At 43.5% G+C, this 24,005-nt stretch overlaps 1 protein-coding gene across 2 annotated transcripts in view; it reads left to right on the top strand.

Annotated features, from left to right (window-relative positions):
- LOC137625882 (PITH domain-containing protein GA19395) overlaps positions 1–24,005 on the top strand; it is a 154,159-nt gene that overhangs the window by 109,247 nt on the left and 20,907 nt on the right. For both annotated transcript variants that reach the window (XM_068356823.1, XM_068356825.1), the window contains exons 4-5: positions 12,967–13,044; positions 14,505–14,609. In XM_068356823.1, coding sequence (XP_068212924.1) covers positions 12,967–13,044; positions 14,505–14,609 — 183 coding nt within the window. The remainder of the gene's footprint in view (positions 1–12,966; positions 13,045–14,504; positions 14,610–24,005) is intronic.

Here is a 24,005-nt window from a genome sequence, read left to right as displayed (position 1 = left end):
TCAGGAAATCACACACCATAAAGCACCACTTTTAATTGGCATGGTGTTGCCAGACCAAGAAGACCATCCAGAAAGTTAATTCCTCTTATCTTTTCTAAGCAGAGGAAATTCTACATGACAGAAGCTCATCCTTCCCTAGTTCCCTTAGACCCTGAGGTAGTGACCCTAACCCCAAGGATGTCGGCAGAAAGACTCACTAGACATCAATTGTTCTTTTTTAAATATTAAACTTAGCCGGTGAATATATAATAGCTGACGTCTCCGACGGCTCGACAGAAAAACACAAAAACTCGCGAGCGATCGCCATGAAGGTTGCGGGTGTGCCCACCAGCGCCAACTATCGGCCAGATACCGCATATACATGTAAACAGCTCCAGTTCTTCTCTGTCGGTCTTGTCGACAAGTTGATTCCATTACTCGCTGTTGACCTGGAGTTTTTCGTCATTCTTGGTGAAGTACTTCTTTTTGGTTTTGAGCTTTCGCAGTGCAGGTGTTTTTATCTTCAATTTAAACTCTTGAACTCTTTTTTGGATAGATTTTATTGTTAATGACTTTGGATTGTTTTTGGATTTTCTTTGACTTTTCAAAATGGCTGACCCTTCTCCAATTCCTAAATTTCGTAAATGTAATGCTAGGGATTGTAACAAACGTCTTCCAAAGGCCTCTCTCGACCCACATACTGTGTGTTCTAATTGTCGGGGTAAAACCTGTCAATTAGGAGATCGGTGTGATGAGTGCGTGGTACTTTCGGAATTCGACTGGCTAGAGTTTGATAAGTATTCTCGTAAACTAGAGAGAGATAGGGTGAGGAGAAGTTCCTCTAGATCATTAGAATTTTCCTCCTCCCATGCCCCTGAACCTAATCCTTCCCCAGTAGTAGTTGTGCCTGAACCCTCTACTAGCACTCATGAACCATCAATGCGGGATATGTTACGTGCCATTCAAGCGTTGGGCGAGAGAGTTGAATCTTTGGCTACGGACCGTAATCAACTCATGGCGGATGTTAAAGAGTTAGAGTGTCAGAGTGCCACATTAGAAAATCGTGGGGATAAAGTGATTAGTGCGCAAAGTGTTATCAGTGTTGCGACCGAGGGTTCGTCTGTTCGTGCTTGTCGTTCGCCTAGTCCGAGACCTCTTGCAAGCTCCCATGCACCAGGGAGAAGTAATGTCGTAGGACTTATGGGGACGAGAGGCTTTAACCAACGAACAGACGTTCCCTCTATGGTTTCGGGCGTGTCTCGTCAAGACCGCTCCTACCATAAGACGAGCGAGGCGATTTTCTCCTCATCTTTCGAAGGCTTCTCGCGTAAGAAACCGTGGAGCAAGGTTTCGAGACCCTTAAAGCGGAAGTCAGTCCCTTCAGGACAGGTCCAGCGTCCTGGTTGTAGCCATTGGGACAGCTCTGACCCTGTGCAGTCATCGGAAGACTGCTCGCCGCCTAAACAGAAGCGTAACACAGGCTCCGAGAGTCTTGGTTTAGGCAAGGTTTTACAGTCACAGACGTTACCATTGTCTCGACCCGCACCCACTCCCGTTGATCCTAAATGGGTTGTACTGCAGGATATGCAGTTTAAGCTTGCCTCTCTTATGGAGGAGTATACTGCTGAGCAGGTTCACGATGATCCTCGCCGTTTAGCTGATTGAGATCCTGGCCGTCAGCCGCCCAAACGAGCCTTTTCTCGTCCTGTTGACGTTACAAAGTCACGTCAGTCACGTGACTTAGAGCCTCACTCGATGCAGTCCCGTGTTGACTTTCAGCCGCTTGTGGACGTTCAGCCGCTGCCGCATGCTCGTGTTGACGTTCAGGACGTTCGCCAACCAGCTAAGTTGACTTGTTTTGACGTTGAGCGTCAAGTACCGCAGTCAAGAGTTGTTTTAACTGCTCAATCTAGGCAGTCAAGGCAGTCTCGAGTTGACGTCGAGCGTCCTCCCGCTCCTGTTGTTGTTGCTAGTCAGTCCGTTAAGCAGTTACATGACGTAGCGTCCTGGACTGCTACTGATGCTCCTGTGCGTGTGGACTCTGCTTATCAAGCATTGCCACCAAGGCAGGTCTCTCCCTTGCTTGAGACTCATCAGTTGTCGGACGAGGTTCCTTCAGATGAGGACGTTGCTGATCCTCATCCTAATGATAATCCTTTGGACGTTTTGTCAGATGTAGAAGAACCTAAGGCTGTTCAACCTTCGATGGATTTTAAGAAGATCATGATGATTTTCAAGGATCTTTTCCCAGATCATTTTGTTGCTGTTGCTCCTCGTTCGCCTCCGTCTGAGTTTGCTCTAGGCTTAGCTGCTACCAAGCCTGCCTTTACTAAGCTAGTGCTTTCTCGCTCTTCTAAGAGGGCTTTACGTCTTCTAGGCGACTGGTTGGATACCAGGAGGAGTTTGGGGAAGACGGCCTTTGCCTTCCCACCTTTTAAGCTTGCTTATAGATCGAGCGTCTGGTATGACACGGGAGAAGTTCTCGGCTTGGGAGTCCCTGCCTCTGCCCAGGGTGACTTCTCAAGCCTCGTAGACTCTCCCCGTCGCCTGGCCATGAGACGCTCGAAGATTTGTTGGTCCTCCTCGGACCTTGACCATCTACTTAAAGGCGTATACAGGGCCTTTGAAGTTTTTAACTTTCTTGATTGGTCTTTAGGAGCATTAAGTAGGAAGATCTTGTCTGCTGACCAAGATGTATCCTTACTTATTATGTCCTGTATGGACAAAGCCATCCGCGATGGCTACAATGAGCTCGCCTCCACCTTTACGTCGGGAGTCTTGAAGAAGAGAGAAACCCTTAGCTCTTTCCTTTCAGCAGGAGTTACTCCCTGTCAGAGATCGGAACTGCTCTTTGCTCCCTTATCGGCTGCCTTGTTTCCACAACAGCTGATTAAGGACATAGCTGCTTCGCTTGTGCAGAAGGACACACATGACCTGATGGCGTCCTCTGCTCGCAAGGGAGCTCCTTCTTCATCCTTTGTTGTGAGACCCAGAATCGAGACTCCTGCGTCTAGATTTATCCCGCCCTTTCGTGGCAGAGCTCCCAGCAGGGGAGGCTCTCGTGCCGAGGGAAAGAGAGGTAAGAAGAGAGGAGCCAAGTCCTCCCGTGGCAGAGTCTGACTGCCCACGGCCTCAGACAGCGGTAGGGGCCAGACTGAACAGCTTCTGGCAGGCCTGGGAGAAGAGGGGTGCAGACCAAGAGTCTGTTCTGTTGCTCAAAGAGGGGTACAAAATACCGTATGTACGCAAACCTCCTCTAGTAACAACTCCCATAGACCTCTCTCCCAGGTATCGAGAGGAGTCAAAGAGACAAGCCCTACATCACGAAGTGTCTCTGTTGCTAGAGAAGGGAGCGGTGGTGAAAGTCTCGGACCTTCAATCACCGGGGTTTTACAACCGTCTCTTCCTAGTCCCAAAGCATACAGGAGGTTGGAGGCCAGTGCTAGACGTCAGTGCGCTCAACGTTTTTGTTACGAAAACAAAATTTACGATGGAGACCACGAAGTCCGTCTTAGCAGCGGTCAGAGAGGGAGACTGGATGGTCTCTCTCGACCTGCGAGATGCGTACTTCCACATTCCTATACACCCGGATTCCCAACCGTTTCTGAGGTTTGTTTACAGGAATGTGGTGTACCAGTTTCGAGCACTGTGCTTCGGCCTCAGTCCTGCTCCTCTCGTGTTTACGAGGCTCATGAGGAATGTGGCAAAATTCCTTCATCTATCGGGAATTCGAGCCTCCCTGTACTTGGACGACTGGCTTCTCAGAGCATCGTCCAGTCATCGCTGTCTGCAGGATCTACATTGGACGTTGGGTCTGGCCAAGGAGTTGGGACTTTTGGTCAACTTAGAAAAGTCCCAACTGATCCCATCCCAGACGATTCTATATTTGGGGTTGGAGATTCGCAGTCTAGTTTTTCGGGCTTTTCCGTCTGCCACCCGAATAGAACAAGCCCTGCTCAAAGTCCAACTAATGCTGAAAAGAGAACGTTGTTCAGTAAGGAGTTGGATGAGTCTCGTAGGGACTCTGTCATCCCTGGAGCAGTTTGTCTCGCTAGGGAGACTGCACCTTCGGCCTCTCCAGTTCCATTTAGACTCTCACTGGAACAAGGGCAAGACTTTAGAGACTGTATCAATCCCGGTCTCCGAACCAGTAAAAGCATGCCTGAACTGGTGGGACAGCAATATCAGTCTGAGAGAGGGCCTGTCCCTAGCAGTCAAGAACCCAAACCACGTGTTGTTCTCAGACGCGTCGGATTTGGGTTGGGGTGCGACCCTGGACGGTCGGGAATGCTCGAGTCTGTGGACCTCAGTTCAGAAGAGCATGCACATCAACGGAAAGGAGCTATTAGCAGTCCACTTGGCCTTGATGAATTTCGAGAGCATTCTTCGAAACAAAGTGGTAGAGGTCAATTCAGACAACACCACAGCTTTGGCGTACATCTCCAAGCAAGGAGGCACTCACTCCCACACGCTGTACGTGATCGCAAGGGACCTCCTCATATGGTCAAAAAATCGAGGCATCTCCCTGTTGACAAGATTCATCCAGGGGGACGTGAACGTCTTGGCAGACTGTCTCAGTCGGAGAGGTCAGGTGATACCCACGGAATGGACCCTCCACAAGGACGTATGCAAGAGTCTTTGGGCGACTTGGGGTCAACCCACCATAGACCTCTTTGCCACCTCGTTGACCAAAAGGCTCCCAATCTATTGCTCACCAGTCCCAGATCCAGTGGCGATCCACATAGACGCGTTTCTACTGGACTGGTCTCACCTGGACTTGTATGCATTCCCACCATTCAAGATAGTCAACAAGGTACTGCAGAAGTTCGCCTCTCACGAAGGGACAAGGTTGACGTTGGTTGCTCCCCTCTGGCCCGCGAGAGAGTGGTTCACCGAGGTACTTCAATGGCTGGTAGACATTCCAAGGAGTCTTCCTCTAAGGGTAGATCTCTTACGTCAGCCCCACGTAAAGGATGTTCATCAAAGCCTCCCCGCGCTTCGTCTGACTGCCTTCAGACTATCGAAAGACTCTCAAGAGCTCGAGGCTTTTCGAAGGAGGCAGCCAGTGCGATTGCGAGAGCTAGGAGAGCTTCTACCATCAAAGTATACCAGTCGAAGTGGGAAGTCTTTCGAGACTGGTGCAAGTCAGCATCTGTGTCCTCTTCCAGTACCTCTGTAGCCCAAATCGCAGATTTTCTATTACATCTGAGAAATGTTCGCTCCCTCTCAGCACTACAGGAGCATGTTGGCTTCGGTCTTTCGACATAGAGGCTTAGATCTTTCCAATAATAAAGATCTCCAAGATCTCCTTAAGTCTTTCGAGACCTCTAAGGAACGTCGTATGGCAACTCCTGGATGGAACTTAGACGTGGTCCTAAGGTTCCTGATGTCAGACAGGTTTGAGCCATTACATTCAGCCTCCCTGAAGGATCTCACCCTCAAGACACTTTTCCTAGTGTGCTTGGCTTCGGCTAAAAGGGTCAGTGAAATTCATGCCTTCAGTAAGAACATCGGCTTTTCCACAGATAAAGCCACATGTTCACTTCAACTTGGTTTCCTGGCCAAAAATGAACTGCCTTCTCGTCCTTGGCCTAAGTCATTTGATATACCTTGCCTGTCAGAGATCGTAGGCAACGAACTTGAAAGAGTACTGTGTCCAGTTAGAGCTCTTAAGTTCTACTTAGCTCGTACTAAGTCCTTACGAGGTGGATCTGAGGCCTTGTGGTGCTCAGTTAAGAAGCCATCATTACCTATGTCAAAGAATGCTTTGTCATATTTTATCAGATTTTTAATCCGAGAGGCTCATTCTCACTTGAGTGAAACAGACCGTTGCTTGCTTAAAGTTAAGACACACGAAGTAAGAGCTATAGCAACTTCCGTGGCCTTTAAGCAAAATAGATCTCTGCGAAGTATTATGGACGCAACCTTTTGGAGAAGCAAGTCGGTATTCGCGTCATTTTACTTAAAAGATGTCCAGACTCTTTATGAGGACTGCTACACACTGGGTCCATTCGTTGCAGCGAGTGCAGTAGTGGGTGAGGGTTCTACCACTACATTCCCTTAATTCCAATATCCTTTTAATCTGTCTCTTGAAATGTTTTTAATCTTTTTTTTGGATTGTACGGAAGGCTAAGAAGCCTTTCGCATCCTGGTTGATTTGGCGGGTGGTCAAATGTCATTTCTTGAGAGCGCCCAGATTAGGGGTTTGATGAGGTCCTGTTGTATGGGTTGCCGCCCTTGATACTTCAGCTCCTGGGAGTCTTTCAGCATCCTAAGAGGATGGCTGGGCTTCGTGAGGAAGACAGACTAACAAGGCAGAGTAATCGTCAAAGTCAGCTTCCTTACCAGGTACCTATATATATTTGGGTTTTGTTATGATATAACTGTCAAAAACTCTAAGCATATACGCCGTAAACTGTATTAATACTGGTCTCTACCCACCACCATGGGTGTGAATCAGCTATTATATATTCACCGGCTAAGTTTAATATTTAAAAATGATATTTTGATTATAAAATAAATTTTTGAATATACTTACCCGGTGAATATATAAATTAAAGGCCCCCCCTTCCTCCCCGATAGAGACCCAGCGGGATGAGAAGAACTGGAGCTGTTTACATGTATATGCGGTATCTGGCCGATAGTTGGCGCTGGTGGGCACACCCGCAACCTTCATGGCGATCGCTCGCGAGTTTTTGTGTTTTTCTGTCGAGCCGTCGGAGACGTCAGCTATTATATATTCACCGGGTAAGTATATTCAAAAATTTATTTTATAATCAAAATATCATTTTTTATGTGGATTTTTCAACAGTTGTCCCCCTTGAGAAATAAAACCCTCTTTTTGGAATGTGTCCTGTCCTTTGCTCACTCCAGAAGGCTCCTTATGAATCCTTGACGAAAGCCTCAAATGGATATATCACTCTTTCTGTTAGACTTAGCTTCAAACAAAAGAGTGGGACAGCTGCATGGTTTATCGGGTGGAGATAGCTTCAAACAAAAAGAGTGGGAGAGATGCATGGTTCATTGGGTGGATATAAATTTAATTCTCTTTCGTTCGTGAATGTGGTAAAAACATAAAACTCATCGATCAGTGACTAGGTATGAATCCTTTTCAGTATCGACGCTGAATGAAGTGATTGATAATCCTGAGGACTTGCTTCTGTGTCCTGTAAGAGCAGTGAGGCTCTACATAAAACAAATGAGATCATGTAGGCCACACTTACAGTCTCTTTGTTAGCACTAGGGGTACAAAGAAGAATATCTCCATAAATACAATCCCCTTCTGTCTTCACAAGTCATCAGTAGAGCCTACAGAGAGCAAGGGTAAGAGCCATTATCCTGGGCCCCTCCTAGAGCTCACGAAGTTAGAGGAATTGGTACCACTTTAACCTCAGAAAGAAACATGTTGAAAGGCTGGTGTCTAAAAGAGACAGACCACCTTATTGACACAATATCTTTGATATTGCATCCTCAGGTCCCTGGTTACATTATCCATAGGACCTTGGTAAGTGCCTAGCAAACCTCGATTCTTCAAGGGCATAGAAGCACCGTGTTTAAGATAATGTTTACATCATAAATTTTATGGAGCTGGAACGGACACTGATTCAAGTAAGCAACCTAGTGACGGGTAGTTATTTTACTCATCAGTAAACATGTAGAATCTCCTCACTCCATTTGAGGGTGTGTGTGTTAGTTAAGGCAAACATAGTACTTATGATAGTCTTTAACAGGGATATTGCTCTCACTGAAGATAGGGTCTTTGTATGAAGAACCCCTGGGCCGTGACACAGTAGGTCATTCAACCATAGGCCAAGGGATGGAAAGATCTTTTGCCCTGCTCTTTATACCAGACTGAGCATTGTGATCCAGGATTACTAGCCAGCGTATTGGCAATTGGAACTTCTCCCTCTTAATGATGACTCCCCTACTAAAGGATAATTTTTAATTGTGTCGGAACAAATCACAAATTTTAAAAGTGATTTGCATTTTTCCTAGCTATACAAACCTAAGTACTTTAGGTTTCACTTCTTACCACATCCACCCCACAAGTCCCAGGCAGTATCAGATTGTAGGGAGTGCTGTCAGATGTAAACCACCAGTGGATACTTGGTGCTGGTTACCTAAACCTCTATAATTATTCTTTGGCCGTTACCAGCTGTCACCAAATCTACCCATACTAAAGGACTCAGGTTTGTATAGCTAGGAAAAATAAAAATTACTTTTAAAATTTGTGATTTTACATTCACCAGTGGCAGGATTATGTAAGACTGCATTTTATTGTGTAAAATATTATGATTGCTATAGGAATACCATTCATTGGTGGTCAGAGAGACTAATTGAGAAAGATATGTCAGATTTTACTAGAATGGGTAACTTTTCACCCAATTTTGCTTTTTTTTTTATATTTGATTCATTAAGAAATTTGGATGCTAGATCCTTGTATATCATGGTACTTGGTTTCTTTTACCTTTAGTATTTGATACTAGTATTTTACCATTCGTCTGTTCCTTTCTATACGGTATTCTCTTTGACGATAGTATGTACACTGTATATCACTTCAATAATATTACAGAATCATGTGTACAGTCTGATAGGCTATTGTCCAATTTTCCTTTAACCAATATGAAAAGCAATCATAACTTCTAAATAAAATAGCCAAACACACACACAAGCTCACATGCACAAATCTCTGGTACAGTATGTACAAACAAACATTAGACATACAGTATACCTTATAGGTCCATATATTTTGTATATGTTCCCTACTTCTGTAAAATAAATTTTTCATTTATGCTAAATGATTATTTCATTTATTTTTTGATATAGATAAAATAAAAACATAGTGTTCTGGTTAGACCTTTGTATAATGTTCTCAAATTAGAGAAATCAAGTGCATTAAGGCTAATATAATAAAAACTGGAGCTCTTAAACTGTAGACAACTTGGATTGAATTGGATTTATGGGTTTGGCGTATACAACCTAGAGCTGTCGCATTTCACTGCAGTGTAAAAACTACTGTCAGCTTCTAGAGTACTTGTTTTAAAATGATGATGATAGAAACCAATAGTATCAAATTTCTGCAACTACTCACTAAAGTGATATAACCACATGAAACACACTAGCGGTAACATATACAAACCAAAAGCTAAGCAACCACTCTATATAATGCTTCTGTTTTATCACCTATAAGGACAAAAGATGAGAATACATTTGAATAATGAATAAGAAAAAAAAATATTCATACAATTTTCAAGTGAAGAGAGCAAGGAAGGCCGCCACAAGAATTGAAGAGACAGTGAAAGATGGAAATGGAAGGTTGTTAAAAGGAGAGGAGGCAAGGAAAAGGTGGGCGGAATATTTTGAAAGTTTGCTGAATGTTGAGGATGATAGGGAGGCAGATATAATTGCTGTTCCAGGTGTTGAGGTGCCAGTGATGGGAGATGAGAATGAAAGAGAGATTACAATAGAGGAAGTGAGGAGAGCACTAGATGAAACGAGAGTAGGAAAAGCATCTGGTATGGATGGTGTGAAAGCTGAGATGTTGAAGGAAGGGGGTGCGACTGTACTTGAATGGTTGGTGAGATTGTTTAATGTGTGTTTTGTGTTGTCAATGGTACCAGTAGATTGGGTCTGTGCATGTATTGTACCACTATATAAGGGTAAGGGAGATGTGCATGAGTGTTGTAATTCAAGAGGTATTAGTTTGTTGAGTGTAGTTGGAAAAGTGTATGGTAGAGTACTGATTAATAGGATTAAGGATAAAACAGAGAATGCAATCTTGGAAGTACAGGGTGGTTTTAGAAGAGGTAGGGGTTGTATGAATCAGATTTTTACAGTTAGGCAGATATGCGAGAAATATTTAGCAAAAGGTAAGGAGGTGTATGTTGCGTTTATGGATCTGGAGAAAGCATATGATAGAGTTGATAGGGAAGCAATGTGGAATGTGATGAGGTTATATGGAGTTGGTGGAAGGTTGTTGCAAGCAGTGAAAAGTTTCTACAAAGGTAGTAAAGCATGTGTTAGAATAGGAAATGAAGTGAGCGATTGGTTTCCGGTGAGAGTGGGGCTGAGACAGGGATGTGTGATGTCGCCGTGGTTGTTTAACTTGTATGTTGATGGAGTGGTGAGAGAGGTGAATGCTCGAGTGCTTGGACGAGGATTTAAACTGGTAGGCGAGAATGATCATGAATGGGAGGTAAATCAGTTGTTGTTTGCGGATGATACTGTACTGGTAGCAGACACAGAAGAGAAGCTTGACCGACTAGTGACAGAATTTGGAAGGGTGTGTGAGAGAAGGAAGTTGAGAGTTAATGTGGGTAAGAGTAAGGTTATGAGATGTACGAGAAGGGAAGGTGGTGCAAGGTTGAATGTCATGTTGAATGGAGAGTTACTTGAGGAGGTGGATCAGTTTTAAGTACTTGGGGTCTGTTGTTGCAGCTAATGGTGGAGTGGAAGCAGATGTACGTCAGAGAGTCAATGAAGGTTGCAAAGTGTTGGGGGCAGTTAAGGGAGTAGTAAAAAATAGAGGGTTGGGCATGAATGTAAAGAGAGTTCTATATGAGAAAGTGATTGTACCAACTGTGATGTATGGATCGGAGTTGTGGGGAATGAAAGTAATGGAGAGACAGAAATTGAATGTGTTTGAGATGAAGTGTCTGAGGAGTATGGCTGGTGTATCTCGAGTTGATAGTGTTAGGAACGAAGTGGTGAGGGTGAGAACGGGTGTAAGAAATGAGTTAGCGGCTAGAGTGGATATGAATGTGTTGAGGTGGTTTGGCCATGTTGAGAGAATGGAAAATGGCTGTCTGCTAAAGAAGGTGATGAATGCAAGAGTTGATGGGAGAAGTACAAGAGGAAGGTCAAGGTTTGGGTGGATGGATGGTGTGAAGAAAGCTCTGGGTGATAGGAGGATAGATGTGAGAGAGGCAAGAGAGCGTGCTAGAAATAGGAATGAATGACGAGCGATTGTGACGCAGTTCCGGTAGGCCCTGCTGCTTCCTCCGGTGCCTTAGATGACCGCGGAGGTAGCAGCGTAGGGGACTCAGCAGTATGAAGCTTCATCTGTGGTGGAAATGTGGGAGGTTGGGCTGTGGCACCCTAGCAGTACCAGCTGAACTCGGCTGAGTCCCTGGTTAGGCTGGAGGAACGTAGAGAGTAGAGGTCCCCTTTTTTGTTTTGTTTCTTGTTGATGTCGGCTACCCCCCAAAATTGGGGGAAGTGCCTTTGGTATATGTATGTATGTATGTACAATTTTCAAAGTTTATAACAGCAGCCTTGGAGTATATGGATAGAAAGCTATGAATGTTTCTGAATTTTAGCATACTTTCTAAAAGCCTGAATAGCATACACCAAAATCATTGGTTGTCGGATAGCACCTGCAAGAATTGAGAGCGTTCTCATAACCTGTAAACTGTCCACGCACATCTGGGTATCCCTCATGAAGAACCTTGGGGAATCTGGCATTTTTAGGTCCTTGTGCATTTTCTTGAGAGTTCCAGCATTTATGAATACAGTATTCCATGTTGGATATCATAACCCTTTTACCCCCAAAGGACATACTGGTACGTTTCACAAAAGCCATCCCTTTACCCCCATGGACGTACCGGTACATCCTTACAAAAAAATACTATAAAATTTTTTTTTTATTTTTTTGATAATTTTTTGAGAAAATTCAGCCATTTTCCAAGAGACTGAGACCAACCTGACCTCTCTATGACAAAAATTAAGGCTGTTAAAGCAATTAAAAAAAAAATATACTGCAAAATGTGCTGGGAAAAAAATAAACCCCTAGGGGTTAAGGTTTGGAAATTTCCAAATAGCCTGGGGGGTAAAAGGGATAACAGTAATTGTTCTTTCTTGGGTGCTTTACAACTCGTTTATACTGAGAATTAAGGTAAGTTGAAAATCAAATAAGTGGTGTAATATTATATATATTTTTGTAAACCAGTTCCTTGTGGTGAATTGATGTATGCTATTCAGGCTTTTAGAAAGTATGCTAAAATTCAGAAACATTCATAGCTTTCTATCCCTGTACTCCAAGGCTGGTGTTATAAACTTTGAAAATTGTATGAATATTTTTTTTCTTATTCATTATTCAAATGTATTCTCATCTTTTGTCCCTTATAGGTGATAAAACAGAAGCATTATATAGAGTGGTTGCTTAGCTTTTGGTTTTTATGCGTTAGTGGTAGCGTGTTTCATGTGGTTATACTGTATCACTTTAGTGAGTAGTTGCAGAAATTTGATACTATTGGTTTCTATCATCATCATTTTAAAAAAAGTACTGTAGAAGCTGACAGTAGTTTTTTACACTGCAGTGAAGTGCGCCAGCTCTAGGTTGTATGGGCCAAACCCATAAATCCAATTCAATCCAAGTTGTCTACAGTTTTGATAGGAAGTTGCAAGTACAGAATTTACTTTTCTAACCCAGTAATTTACTCTACTAAGCTCTACCTAACATTGTATCACACTAATTTATTCTCATATTGTTTGTTTTTGTATTATGAAGTTCATAGTGTACTTTAACCCTTTTTCCCCCAGGCTCTTTGGAAATTTCCAACCCTTAACCCCCAAGGGGTTATTTTTTTCCCAGCACATTTTGCAGTATATTTTTTTTAAATTGCTCTAACAGCCTTAATTTTTGTCATAGAGAGGTCAGGTTGGTCTCATTCTCTTGGAAAATGCCTGAATTTTTTCAAAAAATTATCAAAAATATGAAAAATCAAATTTTTATTGCATTTTTTTGCAAGGACGTACCGGTACGTCCATGGGGGTAAAGGGATGGGTTTTGTGAAACGTACCAGTACGTCCTTTGGGGGTAAAAGGGTTAAGAATGTACAGTACACTACATGGATGTTTTGGTAATGACAATTTTTTGAAAGCTGGTTTTATTCTGCTAAAGAATAAGAAATGACCATCTGGTCCAGCTCATAGTCTACAAATTTTAGTGTTTTACTCATGGTTCTCTTTTTTTTCTCTTTGATACAGATTTACGGACAACATAAAACTAAAAGGCATTATCATTGTGGGAGGAGAAAATGGTTACCATCCAAATAAGATGAGATTGTAAGTTGTTATTTTTCATATGCAAAGGTACTAGGTAAAATGTTCTGTCAGCAGAACCTTTTTAGATTTTGTGTGTGCATTATAAAGATTTACTGTACATGACTTCTAGTTATTTTGTTCATTATGACTGATTTAATTGGCAAGGTCACTCGTGTCACAGCTCACAGGGTTTGCCTGCAGGATATGTTTTTAAATGATGGTGAATGCCGGAGCAGAGGAAAGTAATAAGAATTGCATAGCAATGTGAAGTAAAACCAAAGATTGCACATTAAAAGTAAAAAAAGAAAATGAGATATGTACTTTAGTTTATTTCTTTCAAGTAGGTTATGCAAATGAAATTTAGATTATTAATTTTTTTTTTAATAGTAACACTTATATTTGTGGTCTTCAAATTAAGGAAAGAAAGCTCTTATATACTGTAGCTGAAATGCATTGAAGAGAGAGAGAGAAAGAGTGTTTTGTAAACTTAGATTCCATTTTAGTTATTGTACTTTATATGTCGGTATTTTAATTGTTTGATTTTGTAGAAGATATTTAAAGCAGCTCATGCTTTCTATTTGTTTTAACATTTAATCTCATTTTTTGGGTATTAATAGTTGATTAATTAATATTTCACATTTGGTGATCTTCAAGTAAACTAATACTTTTTAGAATTAATTTTTTAAAATGTCATGGTTTGTTTATTTTGAATTGGCACTAAAAACTATTAGAAAATATCCAGATCTAGTTAACTTTATATACAGTACTTTTTTCTATAGAACTACAGTACCAGTAGTCTAAGATGTCATTGTTTAAATGTTATACAGTGTTAGAGCTTTAGAACTAGAGATTTTCTTCACAAGAATGCTTTATCAATATAATATAATCCCTACACTCATCAGCTTTCTTTACTTAATCATATACATTATTATGATGTGATTTTGCTGTGCTATTATTTCTAAAAGCGATGTTTCGAAGATAGATTTAGGGAAATAAATGTCAAGTGTTAGCTAGTACAGTTTATTTTCGGCTATAAGTCATATAGACCAAGCATTAGCTTTGGTTTATCGTGATGCTCAATTGTAGCCTATACCATTAGTATCCTTTGTTAGATTAATGACATACTGAGGGCTAGCCCCTATTAGCATATGGTTTTGGGGCTGCTCTACAAAAAATTTACTGCTCAGATGGAAAAAATTGAATTTTTATTAGTTTATTAGCAAACTTTTACGTAATAGTGCTCATCTCCTATAGAAGATAAGAAAGAATATCCAGAGGTGATAATATTAGTGAAAGTCTTGTTCCTTTGGTAAATGTTGATATGTAGCAGACTTCAAATTGAAGATCTGGGTAATCCATGAGGCAGTAATATATGATTTAAACAGAAGTTTATACTTTAAAAGCAATTATTCTTGATTCTTATCTCAAACATAATTGGTATGTTTGTAAATCAGGTTAAATGGTTCTTTAAACTTTTCTAGGTATAAGAATAAACCTCACATGACCTTTGATGATGTTAGAATGGAAGCCGATCAAGAATTTGAATTGCATCCAGATCCTTCAGGAACATTAGAATACACTACCAAGTAAGTCTCTCTTCAATGGTTCAAGAACTCCTTGGCGAAATAATTTATTCCTACACTGATACAAACTTCTGAGTCATTTAAATGAGATACTCCTTGTCTCGTTTTCTATGACCAGACAATCAGGAAAGAAAAAGGTTCGATTGTATCAAAATAGGTTGCTAAGCAACTCCACTGCTCTTACGTTACGTACCTTATGGTCGTCATGCTAAAAGAAGGCATCCCCTCGTCTCTTTTACGAAAATGACATTTATATCCATATTCAATATCTTTATAGTGCTCTGCGTCTTTTTCTGTTATCCTTGTCATTAGCTGTGCTCCCATTATTTGTGAGTACAAGTGTGTTGTTTCATGGCTGGTACATCTAGCGTCATACGTTCGTGCCCCAGCCATGACGGGCTCCCTTGTGGGACTTCGTGAGTTGGGTTGATGTCGGCTAATATCCCGTTTGCCCCTCATGCTGTGGCAAGAGATGCTTCATGGAGTCTCCATGTGAGTATTGGAGGGAGTGGCCATCCTCTCCGTGTGTCGAAATATCTTTCTCGACAAGAAACGAGCTAAGAGAGATCATTCTCCTTCCTCATTTTCTTCCAGCAATAGTAAGAAACGTAAACTAGTTTCTGTGTCGAAAGTGTCTGGAGCCCTCTGAAGCCCCAGTCACACAGGACAACGACCATAATTTGATTATTTATGATCATAATTTTGTTAATGTCTTGTCACCTATTAATGAGATTGTGCAAGCTGAGCCCAAGTTGGTGCTTGTGACAGAATTTTAGGCTACAGCCACTGTGCTCCATGAGCTAGGTCTGATCCCAGTATCCTTGGTACCTAATTATTCTGCCGTGCAAAGATCACCTTCACTTCCCACTAGTGTTTTAAGTGGTGAGCCCTATATGGTTGACTATGTCAGGAATGTCTTTTCGCTTTTGAAGGTATCACTTAAATGAGTGTTGAAAGGCCCCCCCCCTTTCCCATGCATGGACCCTTAGAGTCAAGACTGAAGCAGCCATATTGGAGGAGGATTTTTTATCATTTTCCAGCTCGTTCTCTCGAACCAGGCTTGCCTTGCACCCCCAGGGGTCCTTGGTACTGCTCTCCTTTAAAGAGTTCTCTGGACCTGTCCTAGAACTCATTTGCACGTTATTTTAAGGTTGATCGGACCCCTTTTGCTATGTCCACAACTGCAACTTTGGCCAAGCCAAGTTGCTCCAAACCTGTGTGTCCTCTCCTTCCAAGCTGACTGTTAGGAAGTTTATTGTAATTCATCATCATCATCATCATCATCCCATGCCTGTTGACGCACAGGGCCCTGGTTAGATTTCGCCAGTCGTCTCTATCTTGAGCTCTTAAATCAATACTTCTCTATTCATTATCTCCCATTTCACATTTCATAGTCTTCAGCCATGTAGGCCTGGGTCTTACAACTCTGTACATCAATTGTAACTACTAAACCTTTATGAGTTCGACGCGTCTTGTCCATTCATGGTTCAGCTCAGATGTGTGTTTAGACTAACAAGTCTCTACGTGCGGCTGTTCCTACGTGTAATGACATCTCTGCACTTGCCGCCATCCCAGCGCTTGATGACATCACTGCACATTCCGCCATCGCAATGCGTGATGATATTATTCCATGGAATGTTCAGGTCAACAAGTATGTATGTGGCGCTGGGTCCTCTCGTGATGACGTCACAACACGTGCCGCCATTTCATTGCGTAATGATATATTCCCTTATCACATGATTACGCAGGCTCAGATCAGGCTACTATTTTTCAGGCTTGCATGCGAATGGAACCCCATACTGGTTGTGTTTCATCTACAACTTCAGTCTATTATAAAGAACCCTCGGTTGATAACCACTAACAAGCTGGTTTACATAACTCTAAAGCCATAAGCTATTCTAACAACAAACCCATTGCTTTGCCTAGCCATCCTCACTCTAGTGCTCTGCCTAATCTTCCTAATGCTTTTGAGTTTACATGTTCTCTGGAATGGCTAGAGGCTTACTTTTCAGATGAATCTTCTTTTCAGGTTCAAGTATGGAAAAGGGCACTGGAAATTTTTCCCCCTTTTCCAAATCTGATGATGGCATTGGATTTGGAGTACTGTATACTGTATAGTAGTTCTTTTAACTGTTAGAGGTGCACTTTCTCCAATATCTTCCATATTTACTGTTGAATTATGTGGCATACTAACCGCTATTGAGAAAGTAGCGTTAAAAGAGGAGGTCAATTTTACCATTTATAGTGATTCAAGAGTGTTTTTCAAGCTTTAGAAGGTTTTAATTCTAGTTACCCTTTAGTAACATAAGAGTAGCTTTTAATTATTGGCCTGAAAGGTATAACAGTTTGATTTTGCTGGGTTCTGCCACACGTAGGTGTGTCTGGAAATGAAGAGAAAGATTTACTGGCAAAGAGTGCTGCAGCTGAGTTGCTACCAAGAAGGTATCCCATTCTTTGTAATGAATTTTTTACCAGCATTTAAGAATTTTATTTATAACAATTGGCAACAGCATTGGGATAGTTTAACCGAAAATAAGATGAGAGAAATTATGATTGTTATATCCCCTTGGAGATATAATAGGATGCCCCGAAAATGGGAGACTACTCTTTGTCGTCTCCGCATTGGTCACACTAGGATGACACATGAGTTTCTGCTGGCAGGCCAACACCAACCATATTGCGACGACTGTTTGATACCCTTGACAGTGAGGCATTTGTTGACTGAATGCCCCACTTATATGACAGAAAGAAATAGATATGTTTGAGGTTCAGGGTGAAGATGGCAGGTTCATCCTTCCCAAGATCCTTGGACATGTGTCGTACAATGCTAGTGGCATTTTTATATTTATATCAGGAGCAGGTCTTCTTAATGCTATTTAATTTCTATAACATATTTACTTTCCTGTTTTTAATTGAATATTCTTTTAATCTTTATTTTTAATAAACGATATCAGCGTCAATGACCTTCGATGTCAGGATGCCAGAGAACTTCAAATCAATCAATTAATCAGTCCAAGGGTAACCCCTCTATCTTAAGCAGATGACGTCACCTTTTTAATTGTTGTAAACATAGTCCTTGTAGGAGGTGTGCCAAATGGCCTGCTGCCAAGAAATTCTCCCTATACAGATCAAGTTCAGACAAGGAACTCCCTGTTTTCCCCCCTCACAAACAGCTTGAGGTAGTCACTCTTATGCCAGGAGTGAGCTGGACTCCTCCCGGTCCATCTCCACCTCCTTTCCCTCTGTTAATTGAGTGTTGCAAGGGAAAGGAAGGAAATTCAAGGAAAAGTAAAGAATCCCAATGTAACTACTGTATTAAGATAGAACCACCACTTAATCATGATATAATTAATGTAAATGACTCCGGGGAACCTCGCTGCATGCGCGGTTACTAACTCAGCTGATGTAGCCCCATCAAGGTCCTAGTGTCTGGTTCAGAAACTTATCACTTTACCGTATTAAGATCATAATTTTAATCAGTTGTTTGGATGGCTTAGCTGAGCCTCCTCGTGCAAAGCATTGGTAGGCAGTTTGCAATTGATTTTATCTTTTTTCAATCTCAAAGTCCTAGACTTAGGTTTGATAATGCGCACTTTAATGAAACTAGACACATGCTGGACTTGTTCAATACATAAGTCTTGGCTACAGATAATTCTCTAAAGGGTAGCAGGTCCTCAGTTTCCCTCCTTAGCTCTTTCATGCCGGAGGAGATTCTATATACAATGTCCAAAGGGCAGCAGGTCCTCAAAGTTCCCTTCCTTAGCCATTTCATGCCAGAGATGATTTTATATACACTCTAGCGCATTCTCAAGCCCACTCCTTATTGATGCTGATGTCGTTAACCTGCTACAATCCGTACCGTTTGATGAATTGCCCAACCTTCCTTCTGTTTTTGGCACCTGAAATGATCAACAGGGAGGAAGCTGCTATGTTCCCTATGTTCCTAGCTCGATCACTGGTCTAGAGTGGTTTCACACTTTGCAGTAACCGAGAGCCTATGTGACAATTATGCCCTGAAACTGTTTGAAGACCTCTCACAGTCAGCGGTCAAGGCTCTAGAATTCTTGTCGCACCAAACTTTCTCCTATTGGGGCAACTGCATCCTTAAGAGATGTGACGCGGTCTTGGTCAGATGCTCGAAGCAGTTGTCTTCAAGGGACGTGCTATGTACAACTTGAGAAATTACAAAACAATAAACAGAGGAACAAGACTGATAAAAGGTGTTCCACATAGAGATACGATCACCCATATACTAACTGATTTACACTGGCTGCCGATTAAAGAGAGTTTTGAATTTAGAATATGTACAATGACCTCCCAAGTTATCAAAACCAGTCATCTAAAATACTTAAGAGAATTGCTACATATTGCGCAGTCAACAAACCGTGTTGACACGAGAAAAGTTACAGATGGTTTCAAACTATTGGAACGTAGATACATGTCTACTGTAGGCTCCAGAGCCTTTAAATATAGTGCCCTGAGACTATACAATAAGTTCCCATGAGACAGCCAAATGATTAAAGACATTAAGGCTTTCAAGAGGAAATTGAAGACTTTCTTATTCCGTGAGTTGTTTGACAGTGATGATTTAACAGTAAATGAGCAATACGTGATATGAAATGTTGAACACTGAACGAACAAGATAAAATGAGAGTGGAAGTCCTGTAGGGAGTGGGGTTGCCCTGCTGTATGGGACCAGAAAACCAGCTGTCAAAGTAAGTATTTTTAAGAAATTCTGTCCTAGTGAGTTTCCCATCTCTCTTTTCCACTTCAGACGTGGCTGTGGCCATAAAGAAGGCTGAGAAGTCTGGACAAACCTCTCTGACAAGGAAAGCAGCGGCAACTAGGATGGCCGCCCCTCTACAACCTCAATAAAACTCCATTTAAACAGGTGCCCAGCAGAGGTAGCTTCTGCCTCCCCGTGAGTTTCAACAACCTGGTGACAAGCCCCCAGACCCACCTTTTGCCACAGAGGTCATCAATCTGGGCGCATAGGTCGCAGTCACAGACTCCCGCTAAGAAGGGCATATCTCCCAACTTACCACCAGTAGGGGGATGTCTGCAAAGCCATTGGCAAAGGTGGCAGTCATTTGGGGCTGATCCCTGGATGGTGCAAGTTCTACGTTCAGGGTACCTGGTCCCTTTCATGAATGTCCGCCTGCCTCCTCTAACTCGGACTTTGACAACCCAATTATATTATTTGTGAGGATCAGTAAAGGATCTCCAACTAGAGGAAGTGGCCAAGGGAGCTGTGGATAGAGCTCTTAAGTGACTTCTCAGGCTTCCTCAGCAATCTGTTTCTAGTAGAGAAGGGGATGGGAGGTTGGAGTCTTGTCATAGACCTATCCCATTTGAATTTGTTTGTTCTACAAACAAGATTCAAAATGGAGACTCAGGCTATTGTTCTTCAGGTCATCGGGAAGAACGACTTCCTTCCGACCATAGACCTAAAGGACGCTTGCTTTCAGGTCCCTGTCCATCCCACCTCAGGGAAATACCTAAGGTTTCCCTTTCGAGATATGATTTTTCAGTTCATGGTGATATGTTTTGGTCTATCAACAGCCCAGAATATTTCCCCTTGTCTCAGCCTGGGCTTATGCCAATGGCATCAGGGTTTTGAGGCACCGAGACGACTGGCTTCTCCTCGAGGAGTCCCGATTCTTGCGCATAAAGCACCTGGACCTCCTCCTTGACTTCTGCAAGGAGTTGAGGGTCCTACTCGACCTAGAGAAGTCCACCGTCATCCCTCAACAATCTATCAGGTACCTAGTCATGAACATTGGCTCGGTCAAAGCCAGAGCATTTCCATCTGGGAAGCTAGCAGAGACCTTTCTGGAAGGGAAATACTTCCAGCCTGCTTATGGGAGAAGCTCCTAAGACATCTCTCATCATTGAAGAAGTGGTCTCCTTCGGGTGGATGCATCTTATCTCAGTATAGTAGGCTCTGAGGAGCTGGAGGTCACAGACACTTGACCACCCTCCAACCCTGTTGTTGGTGCCCCAGGAGGTTGTGACAAGTCTCAGCCTCCAATGGTGGCTGCGAGAGGAGAACCTGTTAGCGGGAACTCCCATTCAGGTTTCTCCCCCAAAGCACCTTCTATTTTCAAATGTTTCTCCCCGAGGGTGGGGCACTAACCTGGGAAGGGAGATCTTGGGTCTTTGGTTACAGAAGGACGAGACATTTCACATAAACTACTTGGATATGAAATCGTTGCAACTAGCGTTACTCCACTTCTCAGAGACCGTCTTCCAGATACTCTCCTTTGCAAGCTTCTTGTCGCTCACTCGGGCATCGGCACTTGCCATCCCTCCGTTTGCCCGCGCCTTGTAGAGGTTCATCCCCTCGTTCTCCGGCCCACAAACGCCAACCTTTATGCTCTCCTAGGAGAACATCTCGCAGGAAAGAAGACTCCTGAACGTGTCCCCTTCGGGAAGACCCAATATTCAAGAAGCCTAAGGAACCAGCAAACCAACCTGTTCCTTTTCTCCATAAGCTGGAACAAACAAAGCTGCAGGCATCCGCTTCTGACCAGTTGCCAATTGATCCAGGTAGGAGTGTTCCTCTTTTTTGGAAACCCTCGGCTTCAATCCACTCGGGGGATCTTTTATCCAGCGCCACCGTGGGACAGGAACCGTGGTTCAACCTCTGGTTAGAGCGGTCCACTAGGTCTTTGTAGGAGGTGTTCCTCCCGTTCTACTATCAAGGACACTCAGGATTCTGCTGAAAAAGTTATCCTCTCCTCTATTGCTACCAAGGTGGAAATCCACCGTTCCTCCTCCTCGAGAACTCTTGGCTTCTTCCACCGATCCCCGGAAGAGGATCAAGGAGTACCTGAATGGCTGAACTAGCTCAGGATCAAGCTGACACCTGTAAGGCCATCTAAGTGAAGGCTCAGCATTGTTGTGCCCTCCCCTCTCAGAGTAGGCTTGCACCCTCTTCCCACTAGCCAAGGGTCTCTTCTTCTTAGAAAAGTCTCTCTGGTTGGTGCTTTTTGCCCCTCTCCCAGCGAGAGCTTCGATCAGCCTCCAAACCCTTACGGGAAGATATCTCTCCCTCAGCAGGTGAGACTCAAAGGGAAGATCTGAAACCGTCACTCCTGGAGGTTTTCTTTCCTCCTCGGAAGGAGCTGAAGGATGCTAAAATGCTACCCAAGTCTTCAGCAAGAGTTCCTAGATCTTCAGAAGGTCTGAGGAGACCATTTCCGAACCCTGCAGGGCCATCTGCAAGGGATGTCCATGTAAGGATGACCTCGACCCACCCGGGATGATGTCTCATGGGTGGATGACATTGATGAAAACATAGACCATCTACCTAAACCTGCTAGTCCGAAGCTGTCGGAGGCTGAGCAGAAGGAGTCAGAGCATGCCTCCTGGCAGGTCTTGTATTGCATGATGGTCATAGATGGGTTATCTGACCCAGTGGTAGCTCCTCAAGAGGGCAAAGACTCTGTCTTGGACCATATTTAGGGCACTCGGAATCCTCCCAAGACCAGTGCAGCCTTGCCCTGGTCTAAGGGTTCTGACTAGTGCCCGTTGGAAGGTGTTCTTGTAGCTCACTGGCTCCTCCAGGTCCCTCGGGGCAAGCTCATCCTCGAAACTTAATCTGCCGCCGTCTGTGCAGCAGAGGAGGATCTACGAGGTTTTCAACGAGCCTCTGCTGACACTGCCTCTAGACCACTCATTAGAGGCTCTGACTAAGGAGGTCTGCAGGTCTTCTTTTTTGGCTTCAGAGATCCTAAACCAAGAGAAGATGGCAAAGTACACCATGCAGGTTACTTCGTGGATGGATCTCTGGTTAGAATCAGTAGGACACCTTATGAGGACCGAGGATTGGTCCAAGTCGTGAACTTGTGGGCGAACGTAATACTGCGGCGAAGGCACTCGGTAGTAGAAAGGTTCCATCGTTAAGTCCCACACAACAAAGTCATCAGACTCATCTCTGGAGAGTTCCCCCCTGTTCAATCCGGAAGATGTCGAGCAGGCTGCTTAGAGATGGAGAAAGTTCAACCAGGACTCCCTTCTTCATAGGGCCTTGACATTTTGGCCTTATAGACCACCACCTCTGCAGATAAAACAATAGCCGAAACCGCAGACGAACAGGACCGCAGCTACATTGGCTCCAGCAATCGTGTCTAGGAAGTCCTTTCCTGCCAAGGAGCGGAAGGGCTCCAAGTCCTCTCATGTAGGAAAGAATTTTAGAGGAGGTGGCCAAAGCTGCAACTGTTAGGATGGGCAATCCTCCCACTTGTCTACCAGTGGGGAGATGCCTGCATTGCTGCTGGCAGAGCTGGATGCAACTCGGGGGCAAGCCCTGGAAGGTCTCCGAGATTCATTTAGGGTATAGCATCCCGTTCACTCAATCTCTCCCTCCACCGACCAAGGCTCCAGTTCCATCTAGCTCCTATGCGAAGGGATCTACAAAGTAGCTGGCCCTCCTGGCTGAAGTCCTGATCATGTTGGAGAAGAGCGCTCTCCAAGAGGCCCTCGACGACCCCCGACTTTTTCATTTGACTCTTTCATGTGAAAAAGGCGTCTGGAGGCTGGAGACCAGTCATCAACCTCTCAGTTCCGAACAAGTTTGTCAAACAAACTCTGTTCAACATGGAGATGGCAGACACTATCAGATAAGCAATAAGACCACAGGACTTCATGTGTACTCTAGACATGAAGGTTGCATACTTCCGGATCCCAATCCATCCGTTTTCAAGGAATTATCTAAGGATCATACTAAACAGAAAGAAATACCAGTTCAAGGTGTTGTGCTTTGGTCTTTCCGTGGCACCTTAGGTCTTAACGAGAGTGTTCGCCCTAGTGTTATTTTGGGCTCACAGATTCGGCATTAGTCTCCTACGATATCTGGACAACTGGCTGATTCTAGCAGACTCGGTGACGACCCTTCTTCAGCACCGAGATAAAGCTCTGAGGCTTTGCCAAGGTCTGAGGATCATGGTAAACCTCAAGGAGTCTTCTCTGCTTCCCTCTCAATGACTGGTATACTTGGGTATGATCATAGACACCGATCTTCAGAAAGTTTTTTAATCAGACGACAAGGTAATGAGGCTGAGGAAGGTTGCAAGACCATTCCTCAGATGAGAAGAACTCCCAGCCTGGAGGTGGTTGTATCTCCTCGGGCACCTATCATCCCAGGTCCGTCTTAATTCCCAACGGTTGCCCCAGGATACAATCTCTCCGATGGTGGCTAAAGTCCAACGGGAATCAGTCCAATGATTCCCCGGACGTTTTAGCTCCTCTGGGGCTGGAAGAACAGATGGACTTCAGATGGTTTGTGCCAGACGAGAATCTGCTCAAGGGCGTTGACCTTCTCGTCTTCCCTCAGGTCTTGATGCTCTTTTCAGATGCATCAAAAGAAGGGTGGTGGGCCCACATGCTGCACCATGC

The sequence above is a fragment of the Palaemon carinicauda genome, chromosome 33 (genome assembly GCF_036898095.1).
Source record: "Palaemon carinicauda isolate YSFRI2023 chromosome 33, ASM3689809v2, whole genome shotgun sequence".
NCBI lineage: Eukaryota > Metazoa > Arthropoda > Malacostraca > Decapoda > Palaemonidae > Palaemon > Palaemon carinicauda.
This window is presented reverse-complemented; position numbering and strand designations above follow the sequence as displayed.